The sequence below is a fragment of the Strongylocentrotus purpuratus genome, unplaced genomic scaffold (assembly GCF_000002235.5).
Source record: "Strongylocentrotus purpuratus isolate Spur 01 unplaced genomic scaffold, Spur_5.0 spur5_scaffold_12, whole genome shotgun sequence".
In the NCBI taxonomy this organism is placed as follows: domain Eukaryota; kingdom Metazoa; phylum Echinodermata; class Echinoidea; order Camarodonta; family Strongylocentrotidae; genus Strongylocentrotus; species Strongylocentrotus purpuratus.
In genome coordinates, this window is record NW_022145597.1 from 31,942,197 (window position 1) to 31,970,124 (window position 27,928).

General features: G+C 38.8%; 1 protein-coding gene across 1 annotated transcript; it reads right to left on the minus strand.

The window, feature by feature from the left end:
• Positions 1–17: 17 nt before the first annotated feature.
• Positions 18–27,912, minus strand: LOC592476 (peroxisome biogenesis factor 1). The gene is made up of 22 exons (XM_030982444.1): positions 27,785–27,912; positions 26,121–26,344; positions 25,132–25,290; positions 24,333–24,416; positions 23,141–23,252; positions 20,790–22,114; positions 20,110–20,236; positions 17,989–18,211; positions 16,915–17,147; positions 15,552–15,722; positions 14,360–14,514; positions 13,377–13,581; positions 11,995–12,188; positions 10,671–10,805; positions 9,919–10,043; positions 9,110–9,192; positions 8,018–8,121; positions 6,839–7,397; positions 5,580–5,785; positions 4,898–4,948; positions 4,330–4,460; positions 18–3,685 (listed from the first exon to the last, which is right to left on the minus strand). Exons 2-22 carry the CDS (start codon positions 26,253–26,255, stop codon positions 3,601–3,603), a joined length of 4,602 nt encoding a protein of 1,533 aa, XP_030838304.1. The 5' UTR covers positions 26,256–26,344; positions 27,785–27,912; the 3' UTR covers positions 18–3,600.
• Positions 27,913–27,928: the final 16 nt, after the last annotated feature.

Here is a 27,928-nt window from a genome sequence, read left to right on the forward strand (position 1 = left end):
TAGATTTCATTCATGAATTTTATCACATACGTCAATAGATTTGATTTATTTAATCCAGTATTTTCATGCATTACAAATACATTTTATAGACGATATATTGCCACCATATCAAATTTTATCAAACAAATAATATCTCATGCAAGATGATTACATAACAATACAGATAGTTACAACTAACATCACCCAAATGAACAGATGACTAAATCAATTTAAAAAAAAAATTCAACTACAATCCCTGCATTATTATAGCTGCTAGAAACAGAATGATTTCATGATTTTCAAAAATGAAATCAAGAGAGCATACAAGTCAAAGGTGAATTCCGCCCTAACTTAAGTTGGTTTTATTACAAAGCAGAAAAAGGAAAGAAACAGATCAGTGAAAATTTGAGCAAAATCATATAAATATAAAAAAGTTGTGACTCATCTTACGAGGTCCTCTACTATATGCTCTGTAATTTATTTATTTCTTAAATAAAAAAAAATTGTCAAATATATTATTTTAGTCAAACCAACCAAACATAAGGGTGGACTTTGCCATATTACACAGTACTGAGATAATTACATATCAAAATTACAACCTAGCTAAAAAACATAAACTTCCTCCAACTTCCCTGTTTGTTGAAAGTGATTCTTAAACAATTTTGAAAATTAATAACTTATGTTGGCAAATACATAATTGGATCCAATGATAACTCGCTATCTAAGGTTAGAAAAAAGAATGTGTTTGTCAATAAAATATTACTGACACATTTTCTGATAACCATTCTGCATTACTGCAATACATGTATCCTGCTGATTTACTTCCTTGAATATAATTATACGTAAAAAAAGAATCACTAGAGGGTGAGAAGCATGATGGAAGACAACTATATCATATATATCTTTTCGTAACTTGTTAATTTTGTTCCAGCTTTTTAGTGACTTATTTGGTTATAGTATCATGTACATATTTAATATTTAATTCAATTTTCAATTAATTTTCGTGTTTAAATTTGTATTACCTGAATTACCCTATAACATGTAAGCTATATAGGAATTGTGTATCATTATTGTTGTTTGTAATTAATTATTTTCATGTATCAGGCATAAATGTTCATTTCTATTCCACCCTTTTCCTTCTTTTCTAAGCGCATAGGGACTTTCTTTGTGTTAGTGATATGCGCTATACAAATAACGTTCATTATTATTATTATTAAATATACACATGATAGACTATCAGGGAGGGGGGGGGGGGGGGTTAGGAGAGAGTAAAACACTAACATAACATAACGTGCAAATAATCATATTGCATGCATTTTTGTCAAAAAATCAAATCATCATTGCACAATCACATTATAAACTTAAAAGCTAGCTGTTTCATATAGTGGAGAAACTTACTTATTTCAAACAATACATACATCATCCATAACTGTATTTACAACATACTGGTAGGTACTTGTTAATTGATTTCAGTACTGCATAGCAGATTCCAATTTGCATTTCATCATCGATCATCATGTCTACACATTGATTAGGTCTCATGTTCTTTTTCATCCTTTGGCAAGACATTAATCTACATATGTCCCACTCGATCCAGGTGAGGTAAATGGGAGCCTGGCAGGTATTTGTCCCTTTTTAAATTTTAGGTCGCCATAACAGCTGTCATATTGAAGCTGAGTTAACAATACTAGAACACAAGTAGTGTCAAGTGTGACAGACATGAGCACTATACAAGAACCCATTACTGTTATTATTGTAATTATGATTATGATCGTAATTATCATTGTTGTCATTATTAATCAAATACACAAGTTGATCAAGCAGCTTGAATTTGTTGTCTACAAAACACGGCAATAAGCCTAAGAAGGAAAAAGAAAAGAATGATAAATTTTCTTAGAAGCTTTCGCATACTTTCTTCCTCCATTATTACACAGATATTAAGCAACATAAGTTTTTTGTCTACAAATATAGCAATATCCTTTTCTGTAACGAAGATGCATGTGGTTAAAGTAAGAAAATCATACAAGATACCCATAATCCCATATTGGTATACCACAGATAACGCAACACAATTATGTTGATACTCCAACAACATGCGACTATGAACAAGTACAAATAGGTTTCAGAAATATATCACACACAATTTACAGTACAATTCGGTGGCCGGTTGTCCTATCACACATATGCAAGAATAACTACAACTTGTAGTTGATCCCTAAATTGGTTTCGGTTCTAAATGAGAAGATCAGATATCTAAGTCCTAGTGACACGGAACAGACAACACCTTCTCCAGGCAAATAATTACAAATCATTGACTTAAAAATAAAATAAAACAAAAAGGAAAGGACTCTCAACTAAATTCACTGATGTATTGATTCAGTTGACAGAAAAACATTCAAAAAACAAAACTGCAAAGTCTCACAGTCAAACCACAAGTTGCTTCCCAATACTGGTAAATTATATGATCAGAGGAAAAGGTACAAGTTCGAGTTGGAAGGCAGAAAAACAAACACTCTGCTTTAAAGTAGCAGCCCAAAGCAATGGGGATTTGCACTGATTGCAGTTTCAGATTGACGGAAATGAGTTGGTTTGGGCTACTACGGACTTTATTTTCCTCTGCTGATCAATAATTAATTTCAAACTACACGACCCATAGGCAACAAAACCAGTTAGTAGTGATAACCTAAGATTCCATGATGTGAGTATCGATAACCAACTTACAATACGACTATTCAAAGAATTACAAATATCCTCACAGTACCAGTCCGGGAGCTGTTCAAAAGGCATATACATCCTCCCCTGACCAAGGCAAGTTCATGCTGGGTCGAATCCTGAAAACTGTGTTATCTTTTATGCTAAGGAAAATGATTTACATTGTTATAACAACCTGGTATTTGGCAAATTTACAATTCCTAGTTGGTGCTTGTGCTCTTATGAATTAAACCCAAATGTGGCTAGCTTTGTGCAGACATTAACTAATCACTAATGAATTTTCATTTATAATATACAAACGATGCACGCGAATGAGTTCATTCTACGATCTTATAGGCTGTATGCATTTATCGTACGAAACTGTCAGACCAATGACAATAGGTGCACAGATAGCCTCAACAAGAGCGGAAAGGTCCTGCAATCAATGAAGGAAAACATGCATCATTTGTTTTAGTAAACAAAATGCCTAGATCCTTGTTATTTGAGGTAAAAAGAATTCCTTTCAAGATTGTTAAATGTCATTATCGCTGACAAATAATGAACCTCACGTTTAATAGGCTTACCATAGCACGCACACAAAGATAACTGCACTTATCTCTACACGCCTCAATGCTACGCACACACAGTAAAAGTTCATTGACCTCAACACGCACTGATGCCCATCAAGTACATGTACTTGAAATTTATTAGATAGTACTGGAAACTATTGCACGCTTTTTCGTGAAAAAAGTGTGATCAGGAGTGTGTTCGACTAATCATTAGATTAGAATCTAGAAGTGACTTGCACAACAATAATTAACATTATTCTAGTAGTTATTAAACAAAAAAGATAACAATTCATAAATTCCACCCAATGTTACAGCCAGGTGGGATTCATCTTTGATTTTGGCAAGTCCAAAGCAGGATTCCTCAGGCAAGGGTAACTTTCTGGGTAGCTTCTGCAGACTGGCCTTGGGGGAACTCGCCTCCTCTTGATTTCACAAAAGACTTGTAACTGTTGTGAGAGAAGAAAAAATATGAGCAATTTGATTATATTAGGCTCCGTAATCAAGGACAAATTTAGCCTGTTCCCTGTTGAAGTTTATTCCAAAGGATGGTGTGTTGCGCCCATTTCAAACTGAAGTAAGCATTGTAAGGCAAAATTGATTCTTGAAAGTTCATTTTTAACAATGTTAACAAGTTCGGTAGCAGAGAAGGAGTTAAAGATTGAAACTCTGAGAAAACAAATAGGCCCGAATTCAGAAAGGAGGTTTGTCGACAAACCTTGGTTTTTGTATGTCATATGACGCGTCTTACGCGTTTTTTACAAACCTGGTTTGTAAAGAACAAAAGGAGGTTTGAGCTCAAACCTTGCTTTGTGAATTCGGGCCATAGGGTTGGAGAAGGACGAGGGGCGAAAGAACAGGAGAAACATGTTGATATAACCCAGAATAAGAAACTTGTCTACGAACCAGTTTGAGAATTCATTCATATTTTGAAGATACATACATGCACATTACAGCCAGAGATAATGTAACATATAAATATACATGACATATCAAGATTTTAAGAATTTCAATAAAAGGTGAAACAAAATATGGACAAGAAATTGCACTGCAACAAATTTTATGAATGGAATAGGAGGGCTTGGGATCTTACATCTGCCGATACTTTTGTCTCTCCGACGCCGACACGGATGGCTTCATTCCCTGTGCTGCCCTCAAGAGATGGTTTTGACTCACTCTGATCACAGACACATCTTCTGTGACTGTGTCATCCGTTGGCCCACCCTGGTATTAACATATGATAGAATCGATGATATTCATTATTACAATCAGAACAGTTGAAGTCATACAAAATATTGATACAAGTCTTACACTAAAGTATATTTCTGGTTCAACATAATAGATGTAGATGTAAAATATGCTGGATTGTTTTGATCCTCAAACTAATATGGTTGTATGACAAAATGATACACATGGCACACATCTCAAGTTTCTGTATATACACTCGAAAAATATCAGACTTACATGACAAGTCAGAACTACAATTGAAAAGATTTGGGATTCTCAATTAATAAAACACCAATTATCATTAACTCACAAACTTACAAAAATCAGTCATGGGGATATTTCATATTGAGAGCATACAGGATGTTTCGTGCTTGTAAAGAACTATGAAAATCAAATTAGAAGAATACTGTCAACAAGTATCCATGAAAACTTACCACACTTTCACCAGCCATCTTTCTTGTGTAATTCTCAACAATGACATCCACCTGAAGTTGGAAAAATATGATGTTAACAACTCATTATTAAATAGATTTAGGGCAATAACATCATCTTACTTGAAAGTGTTCTGGACTTTCAGAGGGTGATGAAAGAGGAAGGAGAGATATAGATAGAGAGAGAAAGAGAGAGAGACAGAGAGCGAGAGGAGGAAAAAAAAGGGGGGAGGGGGGGTTGAGAGATAGAAAAACAAAAAAGAGTGAGGGAGAGAGAGAGAGAGAGGGTCAAATGCAGAGACGTAAAGAGAGTGCGGGGGGGGGGGGGGCATAGAAAAAGGGGAGAGGAGAAAGAAGGACCAATGTAAGAGCGAGAGAATTTGAGCTAACAAGGGGGAGGGAAGAGGGATAGAGACCTTCACATAATTAACTCATTTGCATGCCATCCTTTGTACAAACCGTTTCTGAGCATGCTGTTTGGGAAAAACCTGTCAAAGCATGGTCAATTATTTGATTACCGGTAAGTGGTATTCTAACTTTAACAACTTTTCTTCAATTGATAAGAGTGATTGATTTCAAATTAAATTATCATCATGATAACTACATTTCCTAGAATATTTTGAAATTCTTGATTAAATAGTATTGGAGCTTTTAAAAATTCTTCCAACAATAAAACTTGGCTTACCTCATTTCCAATGATCTCCCTTGTCTCAGGGGTGGGGTCGACCACGCCATCCCTCAAGGTGGGCATGTATACCACCCTCTGCTGCGGGGGAGGAGGAGCCAAGGGCGTGTCAGGGGGCAGAGATGGGGTCGCTGGGGTCATGGTGGTATCAAAGACGCTCCCCTCTGGTGGGGACGGGGTCTCGTCTTGCCCCATCGATTCAGAGTCTGGGAGAAAGGAACAAATTAAAAATTGAATGAATTTGAATCATTTAATTACAAAGTTCTTTTAAGAACAAGCACATACTTACCCAACTCCTATTAAAAACTAAACCAACAACAATAACAAAATTCTAGCGGGATGCGTCTCATGATGCTTTGTCAATTTTGATTCTGGGAGAAGAGAACAAATTTGAATTACTAATTCCATGATTCAATACAAATTTCCTTTGTATTGCATACCCCATACCTCAATGGTGAGGTACATACATGTAAATTTTCATTAACATTGGCTCACTATAATGATATGGATATTTATATAGCGCAGGTATCAGCCAGGCTCTGATGCTCATGGCACTTTACACATATTACCCTGCTAAATAGCCAAGCTGCCAAAGTAACTAGCGCTCAAGCATATCAGGTACCCATTACCACATGGGTGGAGAGTGGCAAATGTAGATTAACTTCTTGCCAAAGGACATCAGTGCTGCGGCGGGACTTGAACCCCGTACCTTGCGATCTGCAGTCGGGTGACTCATCCACTAGACCACAACACCTCTTAATATATATAATTATATATTCATATCATTTCATTTACGTAAGAGTAACAGATAATAAAATAGGAGCCGATTTGAAAAGGCTCAGATGATTAATTTAGACCTTTATACGATTTTATAAGATGATGACTTGGATCCTAATCAAATGATTGGTTGAAAGCGTACACGTGACCAGGCATTTATTTTGCCTAACGCGTAATTTGGATAATGACCGGTCATTATCCAATCGTAATGGCCGGTCATTATCAAAATCATGTTACAAAACATAATTATATAAAACAAATGAAACATAATCTTCTTATAAAACAAATAATACACATAATTTTGTTCGGGCATTAGTAAAATTACCCACACTCGGTACCTTAAAAAAAGTCCCAACACCCTCGGCTATCGCCTCGGGCGTGTTAGACTGTTCAAAGGTACCTCGTTTGGGTAATTCTTACTAATGCCCTCACTGCTGTGTTTTATTCGTGTACTGATGAACAACATTTGGATGACCTCTTACCTTCTCTCATGAGTTCTGTCAGCAGCATTTTTGACATGGCTCCAGCTCCATCCATGTTACCATTCAGATCAGACCTAGTCAGTCCACCTGCCAAGTCCAGCCTCAGCTCCCTTCTCCTTCTCCTCAACCCTTCCTCATCGATGTCCTCCTCCTCGCCACCGTCCATCTCGTCGTCGATGTCCCCCGTCAGCTTCATGGTCGTTGCTAGCGCCCTCTCTGCCTCTGAGAGGCTAGCCAGACGTTGGTTCATGGTGGAGGCTTCATCCAAGTACGGCCCGTGATCGCTCTCTGAGAACGTCTCCAAGAAAGTCAGCTTCCACTCGTCGGCCTCCATGCTGCAGTTGTGTAGTGAGCTCGTGAGAGGGAGCCCTAGGTTTGAATCGCGTCGGTCAGACTGCATGAGGGTGCTATGAATGGCCTCCAGCTGGGCGTTGTAGAGCAGGGCTTTGAGATCCGCTCCGGTGAAGTGGTCAAGCTTTTTGGCGATGGCAGCGAGGTCAACGTTAGAACGTAATGTCATTTTCCTGGCTAGGGCCTGCAAGATCTCTACTCTTTCCTCCTAAAATATAAACCAGAATTATGACTTCAGGTTACACGATCAGGATAGAAATACAAAAACAAGATTGTCACAAATATGCAATAGATATTGCACTGCTGCTGATGTTCTTTAGTTTGGGTTTAGTAAAGTAAAAAATGTGAGGCGCGATAGCTCAGTCGATAGAGCAGTGGTCTCATAATCCAGTGACCCGGGTTCGAAACCGAGGTGATGCACTAGTGCCCTTTGGTAAGGCATTAATCCTTATTACCAGGTCCCTCGGAAAGGACCTAAAGCCGTCGGCCATCTGGTTGCTTACTTACAAGCATTTATGCTTTCTTAGCAGTCAGGTAAAACAAACAAATCCACCAAGCAATATATCGAGGGGTCAGTGACACAAAGACTAACTCCATTTTGGCCATTTTGAAGAAAAAATGGTTTATGTGTCACTGAGAACTTGGGCCTTAAGGAGTTAAGTCTATGTTTCACTAGCCATTGACTTCAATGGGGTGTTGGGTGGAGTTAAGTCTTTGTTTCCTGGAAAGCCCACATTTTTCTGAACATTTTGATATCAAATACTCATTTTGGCAAAATATGTACGTCTGTGTGTCACTGAACCCTCAATATATGTAAAAATAACTTACAGCTGTGGGGATTGGGCAGAAGAGGCACTTGTCCAACCGACCCGGTCTCAAGAGGGCTGGATCTATCAGATCAGGGCGACTTGTAGCACCTATCACATACACACCTATCATACAACAAACAGATTTAATACAAGTGTCAATGTAAATCTCTATTCAAGGGAGACAAACAAGTGGTCTTTCTATAAAAGTGGTCTCTGAAGCAGGTTTGACTGTATTTCATCTCTTTATTCAGTTTTATTGAGGTAGTTTACAGAATGTACTGGCAAATAAAGACAATCCAAAACATTAACTACATGATCAGATATAGAAAGACCAAACGTGGCCTTTCTAAGCAGGTGGTCTCTAAGTGCAGGTTCCTCTATTCAAGGAAGACAAAAAACTGTGGTCTTATAGACGGGTGGTATTTCTATACAGGTGGTTGCTAAAGCAGGTTTGACTGTATTTCATCTCTTTACACACAGGTAAGTTAGTGAATGTATTGGCATATGCAGCATCAGAGAAATTTAACATCGCTCGGGGAAATTATCAATTTGTCAGTTCTTTTATTTTGTAATATTGAACTCTAGAGCATTCAATATTTGTATAATATGAAATTAAACATGTGACTTAGTGAAACAGGAGGACTGTTTTGATATCATTTAGCCTAAGGAAGATGGTAGACTTATTTACAAATATGAAAAGCCAAATGGGATGCTCAATCATTATTAAATACAGCAACTAAAGTTGAACTGTGCAGATGTAGATTAACATTCTTAGGATAATAAACATTTTTAATGCAAAGTATATTTTTTGCCATAATTTAATTGAGGTTATTGAAAATATCAGAAAAAACTTTGGGCATCCTATCTGGCACTTCATATACAAGTCGTTCGTAAAGTCATGCGTAAATTTACGAACAGCTTTATGAAACACCCCCCAGGTCATACAATAAATCTGTAATCTACTTGTGTCACTGGTTACGACAGCAGACAAACTAGATGAATGCGATTTGTTTTTTATATATATCTTAGCCTACTCATTTAATTGTCTTTGACATCATACTATGATTTATTTAACCATGATGCATATTTCATATTCTTGCTTTTTGTTTACCTTCTAGTCCCTCTACTCCATCTAACTGGGTCAAAAGTTGATTGACCACTCGGTCAGTGACCCCTGTACTGTCATGACCTCGTCTGAAAATAAATGAACAGGCAAAATGGTTAAAGTTCGAAGTTCAAAGTTTATTCACTTGATTTAAAAAAAAGGAACATGTACATTATTCAAGTATACAGTGAAATTAAGCAAAACAAAACAATATATAAATACAGAGTAGAAAGAAAGAAAAAAGATATAGAAGAGATCATCAAAATCATGTGATAAAATATCAATAAAATATCAATACAATTAACCTTTCCCACTAATAAGTAGGGTTGAAAATGAATTTTTGAGAGTTGACAAAAAGTTGAACCCTTCCATACTAAAGCACGGCTCGAAAATAAATTTGTCAGAGGGAAATGCCATTTCATATATCATTTCTATAAAAAGAGGAAAAGAAATGAGAAAAAGAAGAGGAGGAAGAAGAAGCAGCGGCAGCAGTAAAAGAAGAAGAAGACAAAGAAGACTAAGACGGAGAAGAAGAAGAGAGAGAAGATGAAGAAGAAGAAGATGGAGAAGAGGAGGAGGGGAAGAAGAAGATGGAGAAGAAGATGGCAAAGAAGAAGAGGAGGAAGCAGAAGCAGCAGCAGCAGAAGAAAAAGAAGAATAAGACGGAGATGAAGACAGAGACGTAGACAAAGAAGAAGATTGAGGAGAAGAGGAGGGGGGAAGAAGAAGATGGAGATGACCAAGAAGATGACAATGAAGAAGAAGAAGATAGAGGAGAAGAAGAAGACGACGAAGCAGAAGAAATAATGACTCACCTCGGTGCTAATGAATCAAACTCATCAAAGAAGAGGATACATGGTTTGGCGCTCATGGCTCTGGTGAAGAGATCCCGAACTGACTGCTCACTTGCTCCTATGTACTTACTCAATAACTCAGGACCCTGTGCAAATATTAAGAGTTTAATGAATGAATACAATGTAAGTTGTAACATTATTCAATGACCATGCACTTTCTAACAAGCTACTCCCTATTCCCTAACGCCCCACTTTTATTTTGACACAATAACCCCCCCCCCCCCCCCCCCCCCACAAAAAAAAAAAAAAAAACCAATACAAATAAAAATTAACAATCAAGGTGGTACAGTATAAAAACTGCCCTGGGTGTGAATAAATCCTTAAATAATTCTCCTAAAGACTTGGGAAGGCTGACAAGATTCCTTACCTGTGACTTTGGGGTACCATTATCCATACCATACTTTATGCCCCCCCCCCCCCCCCCCTCTTGGAACAGGGTTCATGACCTGCCATTTGTGATATTGTGTCAACCGTGATGAGAATACCCTACCCTATGTTGAGGTACGCCCCAAATCATTCATACACTAAAATAGGAGCTCTGTGGAGAGCTGCACAATGTGCACTTATACTACAACCTCCTAATGAATTGAAACACAAATTACTCCTGGGATCCATATTTGATTTCCCACAATATGATTCCCATGGCTTTTTCCCCCATGAAAAAAAGGCCCAAACTTGTAATTAAAGGTCATAGCGACCCTGATGAGACTAACCTTTATACTGATGAAGTTTAGTCCGCACTCCTTAGCAACCACGCCCCCCAGCAGAGTCTTGCCGGTGCCAGGAGGTCCATAGAGAAGCAGGCCTGACCGTAGTCTTAGAGGGCAGCTTGCAAACAGTTCAGGGTACTGCGGATGTCAGGTTGGGAGCAAAAGCAAGAAATCCAGTTAAATAGTTACAATCAAGATGGCTACTTCAACATACCTGCCAACATTTGAAAATAAGAATTAGGAATTTTTAGCATGTTATGCTTTCGAGAAAAAAAATCGCACTTGCAGCGGCAGTGTAACTGGCAATACCCGGTAAATCTGTACCAAAAAGCGAATACAAATTCGCTGCTCGATCATGCAGCAATTCAACGTACACAATAGGTGAACTCTCAAATCGCAGCACATGATAATACAACCTTAATTTGGCTTTAGCCGGATTATTTGTAAGGGCTGGCAGGTAGGCTTCAATGCAGAAGGTTTCTACTCTCTTTTCTGCATTCCATAAAATGGATAGCTGGCTGCTCGCATGGTTGGCCTCTATTCTAAGACTAATATTATCAATTTCAAAGTCATGAATAGGCACTTAATATCAACAAACACGGTCTACAACAACTCTAAATGACAAAATAATCCCAGCTATGCATGTTTCTTTAGCATTTGATAGCCCAAACTTTAACATTTTCGGCATTAAAAGTTATCTTTTGCCACATGTGCAGTGTGTATCAGGGGTGATGTTGAGAGTTAAAAGGAAAAAAAGGTATTAGTGGGAGTAAAAAAAAAAAAAGAAGAGGTTTTATAAATCCCCCTAGTCACGAAAAAATGGCACCTCACCACCTTAACTTTAAACCGGATTGACATCTCAGGGACTATCCATTTTTGGAGGAAAAAAATAATCATTTAAAAAATAGAAAAACAATAGGGAGAAGAAAACAATCAAGAAATTATCAGGGGGGCGTTTCACAAAACTTGTCATCAGTGACAAATGACAGTTTTTGTTATAAGCTACTGAAATCCTTGCTTCTGATTGCTTATCAACAGATTTGTCACTGATTTTTGTCATTTGTCATCGAAAAAAGGCTTTGTGAAACGGGTCCCTGGTCTGGTGTATGTAAAATTGTAATATATATAATAATAGTCCTAATGGAGAAGGCTAGGAACCGAGGGTTGTGGAACAGCATGATCGCCAAAGTCAATCAATGTGGCACTTAGAGAGAGAGAGAGAGAGAGAGAGAGAGGTAAACCTGACAAAAAAAGTGTCAGTCTTGGAGTTAGATCCTCAGCAAATAAAAGAGTTTGAAAGTTTGATTAGAGTTTATGAATGACATACCTTGGCTGGAAGCTGTAGAGTCTCCACAAGGTCCTGCTTGACTCCATTCAGCCCGCCCACATCCTCCCAGCCCAACTCCCCCGCACTGTGGAGTGGAACATCCCGTAGAGCTGCAGGGGAGTAGCTCTGTAATGCAGCCTCAAAGTCCTCCTGGCACAGAAGAATCTCATTACAGGGGTGGTCACCATCAGGCCCTGAGAGGGAAAATATTGTAATGATAATAACAAAAAGTGACAATCAAGTCTATGAAATATATTGTATGCAATGGAGAGAATTATATACCTTACTTTAGAAATCTAGCTATCTGATTGGTCGAAATTGGAGTCATGATTTTAGCCATGCCCCACCTACCAGTCAATAGTCTTTTGAAAAGCGCCCTAGGGCACTTTTCAAAAGCTCAATGGGTATAACTGGTGTACTGGAGTGGTAAAAGTTTTTCTACAGGAAACAGCAATATGTTGTCTCTAATAAATCTGACTTTCAAAAGGCCAGGATGTACACAAATATACCAAGTGTACAAGCCATTTTATTGAGATGTTTTCTGTTTCTTGTAATACTGTAAACGCTGTAATTTTCGCATGATTAATCTTTCGTGCTGAGCGACCCTAAAACATATTCGCTGGTTCTTAAATTCGCGATGCACGCAAAAAATCAGCCCGTTCAAAACACACATAAGAAGTCATACTTATATTTTCGCGAGTTATAAAACTTGCTCTTGCCGATCTTAGCCCCAAATCCGCGAAAATTTTCGCGTTTACAGTACCATATTCACAAATGAAACGAAACAACAATGGGAACATGCAGAGAGTTTGGACAAACTACAAAACCACATTTGTCTTGCTCTCATCAATTGCAGATTGATCTTTTCCTTAAAGGTAATACAAAGTTTTGGTATTGGGTCATGAATTTAGCTTAAATGAAAATTATTGAAAGCATATGCGATTTTACAATATTCCATGATCGTTGTTGCGGTCGAAATCGAGTCTTTATTGATGAACTTGTAAATATACTCTTTATGTCGTACAGTTTCCTCTCAAGACTGATGTTACTTTAGCTTTTAAACTATGTTTCTTGACTAAAATCAACCGATTTGCTATTCCCGTTTGGAAACGATATATCAGAACTGCATATTCTGAGATTTTCATGGTCGCAGCTACCATGGAATGGACTTAGGCGCTATTTGTAATATTTGAAATTTACTGGGAGCACCGATACATTTTTTATCATTAAATTACTTGAAAGCAGAAATATTTTAGGGGCTAAATTTTCTGGTGCTTATAATACATCCACAGGGGCATCCAAATATATAAAAACTTTAAAAATTACTGTCCATCCAATTTTCAAAATTTTCCCAAACTTTGCAATACCTTTAATGCACTTACCATGAATGCGAGAGGCATGAAGCCCTAGGGATATTTCTCTTGAACTCCCTGCATGCACCGCCCTCTCTGTGACAGTTACCAGGTCAGAGGCCACAAAGCCATCCATTTTTGCGCTCAGCAGGTTGGCGTCGACCTGGGTCAGAGTTTGAAGGTTAATCTCCACCTTGGAGTGGATGACGGAGGAGAGGAGGGATGCACGGTCCGGCTAGTGAGAAGAATAATAACATGCACTTGCAATAAAGCCTTGCATTATCAATTATTCCCTGATTACTGTGTAGGGTAATGGGGATAAAAATGAGTTGTCAATGTGACCCAAATCTCTTTACCTTGTGTATTTGACTGCGACTGGAATATTTCACTACTGGAAAATTTTACCATTGGCATATTCCTTTTATTAATAATAATAATAATAATAGTAATACTCCGTGTTTATATAGCACTCAATAAATCGATCCAACGATGTGCCTATGCGCTTTACAGATATATTATTACCCCGTTCATCGGATTCAGGCTCACCCGCACATGATGTATGCACATTTTCCCCTAACTGGGGAGTATTCCAGCCAGTCGCCATTTTACAAGCACACACTTGCCCGTCCAACCACATGAACTTTCGCATCCTACCGGGTACCAATTTAACACCTTGGTAGAAAGTAGCAAGTGCAGGTAAATATCTTGCTAAAGGATATTAGTGCCGTGTCGGGATTCGAACCCTCAACCTTCGCATCTCCAGTCAAGCGCCTTACACCACTCGACCATGATACTCCATAATCAGAACTATTATTACATCATCACCATTATCCATATAATCATCGTCATCATCATCACTACCTCTACCTACATCATCGTCTCTATCACCACCACCACCACCACCACCACCACCACCACCACCACCACCACCACCACCACCACCACCACTTCTACCATTTCTGCATCTCCTTCCTTACTGTGTTCACATATTTTCAATATTACTCTTCGCTCACCTTTGAGAGGGGACTGATCTCTAAGCAAGACTGGAAGAGATGAAGACCCCTTGAAGACAGAAGAGACTGGTGGATGGATTTCTTAGAGGAGCAGGTTGCTAGGAGAGCGATGCGACTCCCCTCGTTGATCTCATTGGTTACCAGATCCTTCAGAACTAGACAGGTGCAAGGAAAACAAATCGGTCTTGGTTTAAATCAAAGGGTACTACAGTGCATTTCAAAAATAAAGTATACCCATCATTGGTAGCTTAGAATTAAAAAGTGTCATCAATGTGACCTTTAAGGTCATTTCATGGTAAAGATATACACTGTACTTGTTTTCTGTCTAATGACACCATATTCATAATTTTTCTGCCACGGATGACTGAACACCAGATTTTTTTAAAATTCTGTCTCAATCTCCTCATACCAATTTTGGGCTGATGCCACTAAACGTGAGTCGGCCCATATGCATGTTACATTGGTCTTAGATTGTTTTAAAAGTGAAATTCTGCTTCATGCTTCAGTGCTTAGTTATTTAAAGTGAACCAATGTATCTATTAGCTTCAACAGGAACTTGTTTCAATCTAAAAGATAACCTCAAATTAACTTAAACAGCTTACTAACTTCTTCTCTCATAAATTTCACTTTTATGAGTTGACAATGTCACATTTTATATTCAAATCCTTAAAAAATCAATGTGAATTAGTCAGTGTTTATATTTGGACTAAAATAACAATACGTTAGGATTTTTGACCCACATTTAATCATTGTTTCAGCCCAAACTTGGTACAAGTAGATTTTGAAAACACTTTTTGAAAAGCCTGCTGCTCAGTCTTCTGTGGTTGACTTGAATACCTTTCATCTCACTTCTAATGGGGCCTTGCGAGAAAGTTGCAGGCAACAACAAATCCCCAAAATCAAGCATAAGTCTTGCCATTAATTGTAAATTTGCAATTTATCGCATTAGTAAGAGAGAGAGAGAGAGAGAGAGGGGGGGGGGGATAAAAGCTAGATATAGTTAATCTAATTTAATTGTTAAAACTTTAATCCTAACAAAATCCTAGGAAATTTAGGAGACTAGTGGGGCATTGCAAGAAAATTGAGTTGCAATCGATTGCAAATATCAGTTGCAAATTTTGCAACTTGCAATTAGTCGCAACTTTCTTGCAAAGTCCCATAAGTGTTCTTTTAGAACAAATCCTCTTTGTACCTTGGGCAAGACGAGAATTGTAGGTGGCTTCTGGCCCCATCTCTTGTTCCGGCCCCAGAGGAGCTGAGGTCACATGGTCTAGATCATCCAATAAGATGACGGAAGGTTGACGCCAAGCTGCTTCATCAAAGGCCTCCTCCCAGATCTTCCTGATCGTATCGACTCCCTTACCTAGACATTGAGAAAATACCATAGCCTTGCGTGATAATTATGAACATTTAAGTCGGTCAGGAATCCCATGATTTTTACAAGCTGATCGCCTGTCTGATTATCAAGATATTTATGATTGGAAATCAAAATCGAATTTTGCGTTTTCCTAATGGTTTTTATAACACTACAGTCTATTGGGGAAAATGAGTATGGTAAAACTGGTCACTCAAAGATTTTTACTTTTTTGAGGCACTTCATGATCATTTTAGAACTGCAAATTTGTAGGGCTTCAGTATTACACAATATCACAGACACTGAACATACCTTGGGCCATGCATCTCAGATTTAACATTGTTAAACGATGGCTTTAAGATGATACATACTGTCAAAGCCCCTGTTGTGTTTTGGCAATTCCCCTAAAATTGATATAGCAGAGGTATTGTGCAGTACAAGCCAAACTTTCATGGTAAGATATCTTTGCTGATGACATGGACACATTTTGAGGGGTAATTTTTTGTTTTCGCAAAGATGAACACAGGCTACATAGAGGTGTTGTGGTCTGGGGGATACATCATTTGACTGTGGATCATATGGTTTGCAGTTTGAGTCCTGCTACGACACTAATGTCCTTTTGGCAAGACATTTATCTGCATTTGCTACTCTCCACCCACATGTTAAACGGGTACCAGTAAGAAGGAATTCCTTGAATGCTGTGAGCATTGAAAATTGTAGCCTAGAAGAGCCGGAGTAATATTTAATCTCCAATATAATCATTATATTAATTATAACATATATTCACACATTTACTGCCAGCTCGTTTTGGAGTATTGTTACATTTGCAACCTCACAATTCTTAAAACTTGCAAAAGTAAGTGGCTTTCACATTAGGTTAATAAACGGCAAGATTAAAAAAGCTGATTTTCGTATCTAAAGGCGAAACATTATTTTCACACCACGTCAGGAAAGTATTTGTATTGACTTCATTGACTTGATTTTCAGTTGCCCCCAAAACCAAGATATTTGTAAAATCCTTCTTTATTATTATTATTATGTTACCCTTTTTCAGTCGTCATACAAAATGAAAAGAAGTGAAATTCTTCATTACTTGTGAGGCTGAATTGCCATTAGGTCTGACATCATTCTGTCCATCAACATTGTTCAATAAACTATTTGTCAAACCATCATTTTGTCTAATAATGATGTAAAAGTGTACCTTTCAAGGCGTGGCACTCTACCACTTTGACGTAGGCTAGAAGGGGCCACTCCGAGGCCTCCTGACACACCGCCTTGGCCACGGTGGTCTTCCCAGAGCCACGCCCGCCACAGATCAACACCCCTCCGTGTCTCTGACCGGGAACCGAGGCACACAGCTGGCGACCTAGAGGTCGTGAGGTCAAAGTTGCGGTGATGTGCTCGAGGGCTCCACTACCAAGAGTTGCCATTGGTCTACCGATAACAAATTATAAAACAAATGTGATTAAAGGGATCCGGTAACTTTGTCTTACATTTAAATCCTTTTAAAATCAAGAACCCCATGACTTTTACTAGCCGATCACCTGTCTAATTATCAAGATATTTATGATCGAAAATCGAAATTCAAATTTTGCGTTTGCCAAACGGTTTTCATAACAGTAGTCTATTGGGGAAAACAAGTATGGTAAAACCGGTCACTCTAAGATTTTAATTTTTTGAGGCACTTCTTGATCATTTCGAAGCGCAATTTTGTTAGGGCTTCAATATAACACCATATCACAGACACGTAGGGCCGTGCATCTCAGATTGAACATTGTTAAACGATCCCTTTAATAATAATAATACAATATGTAATAACAACAACAACAAAGGTATCACGATCGTGTATAGTGCATATCACATTATTGCGGATGTCTCTGTGCACTTTCAAAGTGAATAAGGACTTGGCCAAGATACTCTCCCTTCAACATTCAATTGCATTCTACCACATCGTCGTACTGCACTGGCAACAGCACCCATCCGCAACAGGGGTCTGATGATCAATTTAGGTTGCCAAGTCAGGGGTTCACTCATCAAGACAATTTTGGAACAAACTTGTAAAAATCGTCTTGAAGATGGAGCACAAGGAAAGAATATACAAATGATGTTTTATAACATGATTTCACTAATGACCGGTCATTACCGTTGGATAATGACCAGTCATTATCCAAATTACGCGTTAGGCAAAATAAATGCCTGGTCATGTGTATGCTCTCAACCAATCATTTGATAAGGATCAACATCATCATCTTATAATAATAAATATTACACATACCCAAGCTCTCTGAGTCTGAATCCCTTTGTGATGTCATCTAGCTCCTCCACACTCCTCACAGGAAGTTCTTTTACCATCTCATCAGCCACCTTCTCCCTCTTGGGCTTCTGGCCGAGGGAGGTCTCTGCCTTCCGCGTCACGAAGGGATGCAGAAGAAAGTAGGATTCCTTTGTGGATTCTTTCACATCATGATTGACTGATAGAAGGAATTCACCTGTAAAGTCTAGATAGCATGACAAAAGACGAAAACAATTGTTAGAGAGGGGTAAGTCAGGTCTTATTCCACAAACCCTCTCTATCCCCTCTGCCCATCTGTGTCTCAAGTCTCTTAACTCTCTCCTTAAACTTAAAACTCTCACAGAATTACATCACATCATGATTGACTGATAGAAGGAATTCACCTGTAAAGTCTAGATAGCATGACAAGGAAGAAAACAATTGTTAGAGAGGAGTATTAAAGTCAGGTCTTATTCCACAAACCCTCTCTATCTCAGTCTCTTAACTCTCTCCTTAAACTTAAAACTCTCACAGAATTACATTGCATCATGATTGACTGATAGAAGGAATTCACATGTAAAGTCTAGATAGCATGACAAAAGAGGAAAACAATTGTTTAAAAGGTCCAATTTAGGTCTTAATCCCACAAACCCTCTTATCTCTCTGCCTATCAGTCTCTCAACTCTCTCCTTAAACTTAAAACTCTCACAGAATTACATTGCATCATGATTGACTGATAGAAGGAACTTGTCCACAAATTTAACAGAAAAGATAAAAAAGAAATGGTGAAATTGGGTGTCTGGTCAAGGCTTTGGAAAATATAGGCCTTTGGCGTTTTATCCATCTCTATATCTCTCTCTCTCCCTTCCTACCCCCTGCTTTCTCGCTTAACGTATACAAAAACAAAATTCCTAGACTTTCTTATTTTGTATAACACATATTTTCTCTCTATTGTACACACAGAAAACATTGATTCTGACACAATTTGGGGCATACATGATAGCGAAAAAGTCACAAATGACCAGTGATCTTCTTTTTGTTTGGGGGGGGGGGGACTATTTATCTATTTCTGCAATTTCCTTCTTTTTTTTTAAATGTTCTATAAAACTTAAATTGTACTAATCACTAAAACATGTTTTGCTCTTGATGTAAGAGGGACCCTGTCACTATACTGTATTCAAAGTATAAGCTTCAATTATTACTTCTACAAAGAGATTTTATAGTTTAAATACACAGTCAGTCAGTGAGCAACTTTAATGTTTTTTTTCTTGTTGTCCTTTATTTTTTTCCAGGCTCTTTTCCATTGACCTATAGAATGCTAGGCTAAGTTTTGGGGGATAAATTTATGCATTCTACATGTAACTGTACACAAATTAATTTTCAGTTAAAAAAAAAGAAGGGTAGGCACAATTTGTTTATTTTATCCCTTACCCACATTATCAAAAAATAACCACAAAAACTTAAAAATTAGAGACACATTTAACATTTGGTCATTTTTTTTGTGTTAGAACACGTGGGAAAGTTGTTAGGCAGTACATCTCAGTGACATTATTAGCTGATTTGAAATTCCCATACGTACAGTGATTAAAACTTTCAAAAATTCATGACTTCCTTATATTATATCTGATTTTGTTCAAACCCGCACCAGTTTACTCCTCTGATTTTTTCCTGCTTTCTTTTAGAGTCGTTTCTTTAGGGTTAGACTCCCCTTTAAAGAGAAGGTTGAGTTCTGGGAAGAGGTGAAAAATAATTTGTGAGCGTTATCATTGTTATTATGCAAGGGTGGAAGAACATGAGATAACACATGTTCCCTGAAAAACATGGCTCTTCAAATGCCTTCATATTATAAATATGGCATCTAACATCGCAAAAATCGGGACGGATATTTGCGCCATGTGTTCGTGTAGTCCCATATACATCCTTCTGTGTACAGTGCTTGTAACTTTACCAAGACTTGGCCAAATTTCTTATCCTTTTGATGATTCCAGAACCTTGCAATACACACAAATACTTATATGCTAGATGATCAACCTTTTCTGGTCGGTTCCACACCGTTTCTTTCATAATGCAATCGCATGACCAGAACTCAACTTTATCTTTAATCCGATAGGTGCCGTTACATACCTGGTGTGATTGGGAAGCTGAAAAGGTTTCCAGATTGTACAATGGGTATCGGAGAGATCATACAGCTAACACAGGTCAGCCATTGGTTGAAGGCTCGTAGAATCATAGTCTCATTCATATTATCCTTCTGAAAAGAGAGTTAGAAGACATGATAACATGAAGTAAATGGTAAAAATCTAGGGATATAAATACAGCAATTCATCACAAAACAGTACCTTGCTGCAATTGTAACTGAACCGAATTCCTTGGAGATTCATCTAATCAACCCCAAAATTGAAATCACTCATCATTATTTATTGATAGCAGAAACTGAAATAAAACTCAGCAGTTTCAAAGATTGAACCTAAAGATAGTGAGGACATAACAATTTTATGAATGAGCCATTATTATGTTAAAATTCACTTTAGTATTCAACTGTACATTGAAGTCTAGATTCTGGTGTTGTGCAATGTTTGCATTAATATTCAAAGGGAGATTATTCCTTTTATAGGTGGATGATTAACAAAAAGACTAATTTATGTACATGTAATAATAATCATATCTTCACAATGTTCTAATTGCATCACTTTTAAATATGACAATCAAACTCAAAGTTGATTTGTTTTTTCAACACATGTTACAAAAAGATAAGGGCACTCTACAAATTCCAAGAATGGATAAGATAGGTATCCATATCTTACCAAGTCAAAAAGTGGAGCAAGGATCATGCTCTGGATGGGCGAGGGTGGACTGACAACCGGTTTGAGCTGGACACCAGCGGATAACTCCAGTCCCATCTGCCTCCTAAGGATATCAGGGATCTGTATGTACCACTGGGTGGGTTTGTCCTGGAAGACTGTGGAGGAATATGGGTTGACAGAGTCCTTCTTGCAGTGGGACTTGAGCTCGTGGCAATGGACGATGATCCTGACAATGCAGGAAGACTTGCCATCTCTTGTCTCTACAGATTCACCAGCGCCAATTTGAGGCCCATCGTTTCCATCCGAGTTGTTACTCGCATTGTTCAATGAAGTCGTGTTGTTCTGCTCCTTCTTCGACTCCTGCAGGAGCTTTCGTTTGATTTCCTCGTTGCGTTCTTTGGGAGACGGCTGCTTGGTCATGGTGGCAAGGAAGGTGACATATTCTGAAGGGGGCGTACTTCCCTCCTCTTTCGTGTTGGCTGCGTATTGCCATAAGAACTCAGAGTCCCCTACTGAGCTCAGGTAGACAGTGGTGGGTTGCATGAGGTTGGACAGAGAGTCCGCTTCCCCTGGCAAGGGTGGGCTATCAGTTGATCTTGAGCCCAATGGCTCGCGAGGTTTCACTACGTGAGAGGTCAAGGACATCTGTCTGGTGAATCTATTGCTAGTCTTCCTGTGGGATCTCTCAGGAGAAGAAACATCCTTTTTCTGGTCCTCAGAGCTTTCACTGCTTGTGCTGGTCGACCCCTCCCGTTGTCTCCTAGAGGTCTTCAGGCTTTTCTTGTGATTGAACATGGGTTGGACCCTTGCAACAATTCTAACGTCCTTCCAGAATTCGGCTGCCATCTTCCTTCTGGCATCTTCCTCGTTTGCACAGTCCTGTCGTACTCTGTTTGCGTCTGCCTCTCTGGACACAAAGGACAGCAGCTTCCTCCAGATCTTATATGACCACGGAATAGCGCCCTCTACATCAACAGGGTCAACCTCCCAGGGCATGCTGGGAATGTTGGTCTCTCCTTCCTCTGGTTTAGAGACACGGCTCGTGTCGTAACTCCACACATGGTTATCAAAACCGCTGGAAAGTGAGCTCATCGAGTCAAAATCACTGATGTAACCCGACACTGAACTGTTCCCACTAAGCTCGGATGAGGAGCTGCCTGAACCCGAATCCGAACGACTTTTGGTCTGTAATAACCCATGTCCTGGATGGATGTCTTGTCTTGATGGAGTAGGTGGGGCCGATTGTGGAAGACGGTTCTTGGGGGTTATGATCATCTCTGTGTTTTGCTCTAAACGGACGCATGGGGCTTCAGGTTCAGTAGAAGCTGTAACATCAATATAAACAATTGAGATATCACAAACATTGAGCTTAAATATCATGGACACATACCTCTGTGTCACAGCAGACAGTCTATCACATTTATTACATTGACTCAATTAACTCTTATCCTGCCATAATGAATACAGCCTAATGCCACAGGGTTAATTCCCATTGTGCCAAGCCTCAAATCCCCCTGTGCCAAGTTAATTTTGAGGTAATCTGATTAACCCAGATGGTACTATCAATAGCATGTGCGAAACACTAGGCAAAGTGCAATGGGCATGAACAATAACTGCTATTACGAATGCGAGCATGCATGCACAAAGCAGATAAGCGGTAGCTCGCTTGCATGAATGAAGCAACCAATCGATAGCGCGCTCGCATGTACAAAGCACTATAACGGTAGCGTGCAAGCAGCCTTAAGGCAGGATATGAGTTAAGTGACTGGAAAGAAAGAGTACTTGTACCAACAACAGTACACTCCCACTTTACAACCTGGTATGTAGTTAATTATGATAAATCTTAGTGCGTTAAGTCAGAACTTTCCTCATTTTTCTTCTTCTTCATCAGATGTGTATTCTTTCACCAAGTACTCCAAGAACATTACATGTACTGTAATAACAATGTGCAAATATTGCCTTCCCCGCTTGACATAGAAAAAAAAATCAAATAAAGTTATGAAAGATAGAGTTGAGTACGCATCATGTGACTGCATTGTGAAAGAGGTAAAATGATAAGAAATTGACTAAATCTCACTAGAATCACTCATGGTGAAAAGCACTGCACACAAACAAGTATAGGACTACACACATACAAGTGGCATACAATTATGGTTCAAAGATTTAAGCTATTTCTCGACATATCTCAAATATGAGGGCATTTCAAACACAATGCCTTCCATGTGACTCTGTACAGCTATGTATGATTTTTTATAATTTTTTTTTTAACAAGGCTCATAAAATTTAGTTTAAACCGGCACTCAGCCTTCTCTCTTACTAAAGTTTATTAAATAAATAATGTGCTTGCTTACCTATTTTGATAAAGATGCACATCTTATCGATCCAGACAGGGATCACCTGCCCTGACCAGACGACACGCACTTGGTCCAAGAGACGAGTTTCTATGTACGATGAGTTCAACTCCTAGCAAAGGTAGAATAATAATAATAATATTTAGTTTTTATATAGCGCTTAATACAAATGTCTCTAAGCGCTTTACAAATATACCATTACATCAGTCATTGGATTCAGTGCTTGCCCGCACACACTGTACGCACAATCTCCACTCCCTGGGGAGCATTCCAGCCAGGCGTTACATGACGCTCAAACACTGTTTGACCAACAATGACGGTGGCATCCTATACCGGGTACTCATTTAACACCTGGGTGGAGTGTAGCAAGTGCAGGTTAATATCTTGACAAAGGATATTAGTGCCGTGTCGGGATTCAAACCCTCGACCTTCGCATCTCCGGTCAAGCGCCTTAAACCACTCAACCTCGAACAGGAGATGTACACATCAACATATGACATAAGTGTAATATAAAGAAAGGTTTTCTACTCATTTGAGGAGGCGCGATAGCTCAGTTGGTAGAGCAGTGGTCTCTTAATCAGGTGACCCGGGTATGAAACCAAGGCGATGCGCTAGTGCCCTTTGGTAAGGCAGTAATCCTCATTACCAGGTCCCTCGGAGAGGACCTAAAGCCGTTGGATTGCTTACTTACAAGCATTTATGTTTTCTTAGCAGTCAGGTAAAATAATCACCATTACCACCACTGTTTGCTCAGTGGTGACTACCACTAGGGTTTTATTAACCAGTGGAAGAAGAATTTCCAAATGGACAATAACGCTATATTTATACTTCTTACATAATGTACCTACCAGGTATATGTTTAAAAAGCACACATTGTGATTATTTCACGAAGTTTTACAGTATTGAAACATTACATGTATTACACAAATGCACCTATCATTATATATGATTTGTAGCTTTCACAATCAGACATTTCCAATGCCATACACAGTTCCACAGTAGATATTACTACCATCTCATGGTTTTGTTAAACTTCACAAGATGGCAATGAAGCTGTGTTTCTTAAAGCATATCATCAACCTATTGTTTATACGTTTACAAGTTCAAATTGAATGACACAGCACGTGGTCCACAAGCAGAGAAAATAACGATGCTTGTGGGCAGAGGAAAATAATAATGCATAGATATTTACCAGTATTTCCCAGTCATCTACCGAGGCAGGTTCTACAGTCACTTTGTAGCAAGACCAGACGGACGTCACTTGCTTCATCAGGACCTACAGCAGGTCAAAACAACCCAAAACAATGTACATGTAGGTATAACAAGATTCTATTTTTGTTCACACAAGTTTATAATTCAATCATTGTAATCGTTTTGTGAGTTGAAGCAGATGGGAAAGTTGTCCACTACTTTATTACAAAAACAATACCGATTCGGCCTACTTGAAATATCCATGTGAATAGTGATTACAACATCAAAGATTCATAACTTTCTAAATGCTTGTCTGATTACAGTAAAGTTTTTACCAATATATATATATATATATATATATGCTTTTATGATTTTTCTGATTGAATTCAGTGCAACTGGTTATGATAGTTGGGTTTCCCTTAAAGACGCATAGAAGTGGGCTCTCATGGGGGACATCATGAGGGGTTTACTCTGTAACAGGTGCTGTCAATCACAAGGATTAGCCTTCAGTTTGATGACCAATAGTACTTACGTAAAGCTCTGCATTTTCCACCAATCGCCCCACATGGAAAAGTCATTATCTTAGAATCCCTCACCCGAAGACTCTCCGAGAGACTAGGGGGTGTATCTCTATCTTGATGGGACAACAGGTTTGCTGTGTGAGACTTGAACACCCATTAATGGTATTCCCACCAAATCTAGTGTCAGTGAATAATGACCTACTACACACTGACTACCGTCTCCCTTTACAGGTGGCCATGCACTACAGGAGTTTAGAGAGTGGTTGGAAGGGCACTGACCTCTTGCCCATGTCTCAGACCAAGTTTGTTTCCCAGAAGGCCATTGATTTGGATGGAGACATCGCTATTACTGGCACCCAGCGAGGCTCGGCTGATCTCACCAGACCAGCTAAGGTAACCCTTGCCGCTATCTCCCCATTGCAGCTCAAAGGCAGACACCTGTATGAAGCAAATGTAAATAGAGATCAAATGAGGTGAAGAGAAGAAACAGATTTATCATTAAAGACCGTCAATACTACTGGGCCAGAAGGGATTAGACCACCCAGCCAGGTCACTGATAGGTGGCTATCTCATCAACTCGGCTCAACTAACATAAGAAAAAGAGGATCATGGGGGACCAACAGGCACCGATTGGGGTAGTTTTCTATATAGAGGGAGCAAGTAGCTACAAGTAGGACAGTGGGGCTTTAAAGGTAATGCAAGTTTTGGGAAAATTTGAAAATTGGATGGATAGTGATTCTTTGAAATTTTGATATATTTGGATGCCCCTGTGAATGTATTATAAGCACTAGAAAATTTAGCTCCTACACTTCTGCTTTCGAGAAATTGAATAAATCAAAATTACCGGTGCTCCCGGTAAACTTCAAATATATTTTAAATATCGCCTAAGGCCAGCTTGCACAAAATAGTTGCCAATACAATGGGGGCTTTGGAGCGGCTTTTGAATGACCACAAAGGGTAATAATTAGTCATTGTCTGGGAAGTTTGTTGATGATGATGGTGATGATAATGTAAATATGGCTTAATTGGGTAGTGGATGATTATAAAACCGATGATAGTATTCAATCTGGTATGGTGCATCTACATGTACATTGTATCTTTGCAGGCCAGAGGCTGCTAACCCTGGGATAAAATATAATACCAAGACGTATCGTCCGACTTTATGTCTCCTGCACCAATGCTACATGCAGTCTGGTAGTGCTAGTGACACCAGATAACGATCCATGGCAAACTTTCCATAAAAGACAGATATCCCATTTCCATCTTACCTCTTTTCTTCTGAACTCCTGGGCCCATGAATTGGGTAGAACCAGGAAACAGTTCTTGTTGGAGTTGAAATCAACAGTGGCTATCTTTGTCGTCCCAAACATCTTGCTAATGATGTCGTCTGTTGACCAAGACATGAGCTGGGTTTATGTTGGGTTTTATCTACATCTATCCCTTCGGATGACATTCTCTTCTACTTCATGGTAGCAAAGCACTTCCATACATCCTGCAAAAGAGAGAGAGAAAGAGAATAATAACTAGATGGAACTTAGAATGCGCGCAGTTGAAAATGATGCCTCCGCCAAAGAGCGAATTCACAAATCAAAACAGAAGCAGTTTTTCAAATTCAGATTCTCAGAATATTGTTATTACAAGCTATTTTTCATACATGTATGACGCTTTTATCTTTGACCCCATGACCCTAAAATCTACATCAGTTCATTGGCTCAGCAATATACATAAATGTCCTGGGTTTGATTGTAATCTGTCCATCGGATCTAATGATGTAGTCACAAGCTATTTTTGCATACATAATGAGCACTGTGACCTTTGACCTCGTGACCCCAAAATCTAATCAATTCATTGGCTCTGCAAGATACATACATGACCTAAATTTGGCAGGAGTCTATCATTCGGTTCTTGAGCTAACGCGATCACGAGAACGGGACATACAAATGTACAGATGTACGTACGTATGGACGGACAACCCGAAAACGTAATGCCTCCGGCTACTTCGTAATGGAGGCTTAAAAAGTGATAACATTTAGTCCCAAAACAACAATATATCTAAATTTGTTACACTCATACTTAAAGACCAAGTCCACTTAACTGACAAGTTGAGCTGATTAGATAGACAAAAATCTAAGAAGTCCAAATGTTAGCAATAAGGGCATTGTTCCAAGAATGAGAATCATCTGCATAAACGACGATATCCTTTTAAACGCGGACAAAAGGCGTCCCAAAAAATAAGGATTTTGATCTTCGGCCAGTTCGGCGCTCTGCAGGTTTTGTGTTTCCGATACGAGTGCTGGCAATGTGAAAACGGATTCAGCGTTATAGAATACCACCACTTCACCGTCTACTTTTATGGGTTGTCCGTCTTCCCGACTCCCGAGGATTTATCGCTCGTAACGTGAAAGTCTCTGTACCAAGTCAATGTGAAATTCATCAAGAGATTCATTGCATAATTCGTTTTTCGCATCACCAAGTTAAATTACACCCAGATCAGCAATCAAATTCATCAGCAAAAATGCGGACGATCCTTATTCTCTGACCAGCGCAAATTAAGGCTAAAAAAGTCTAGAGGAGTAGAGACTAGATCTAGATCTAAGTTAGTGATATCAAAATCATGTCTTGCCATTTAGGCTAACTCCAACCTGCCACCAAGCGCGTCCCAGAACTCCCAGTTTCTCCCCTCCGCCCCCCTCGGCCCTCCCACCTCCGATCTGCAGCTGCATTGATTTGCTGTGTATTACTAAATTTTTTTTTTTACAGACGGCAATATTAATTTATGGGACTAAAGACACACTAAGATTACATTTATAATGCAAAAACATCACTCATACACACAGTTACAAGCAAATTAATTTTCATTCAACGAATCATGCTCAAACAAAAGGAAAAAACTGTTGAGATTCATAAACTTTAAAGGAAATATGCCCCTTACATTTTGGAGAAGGTGAATTTCAATACGCCTTTCTTCGTAAAAAACACTGGAAATTGTTAAGTCAGGGTCAATGACCTTTTTACGAGCTGGTACAATTTCTTCCAAAAAACATAGCCTGTGATAGCACACCGCATAGATGAGGAG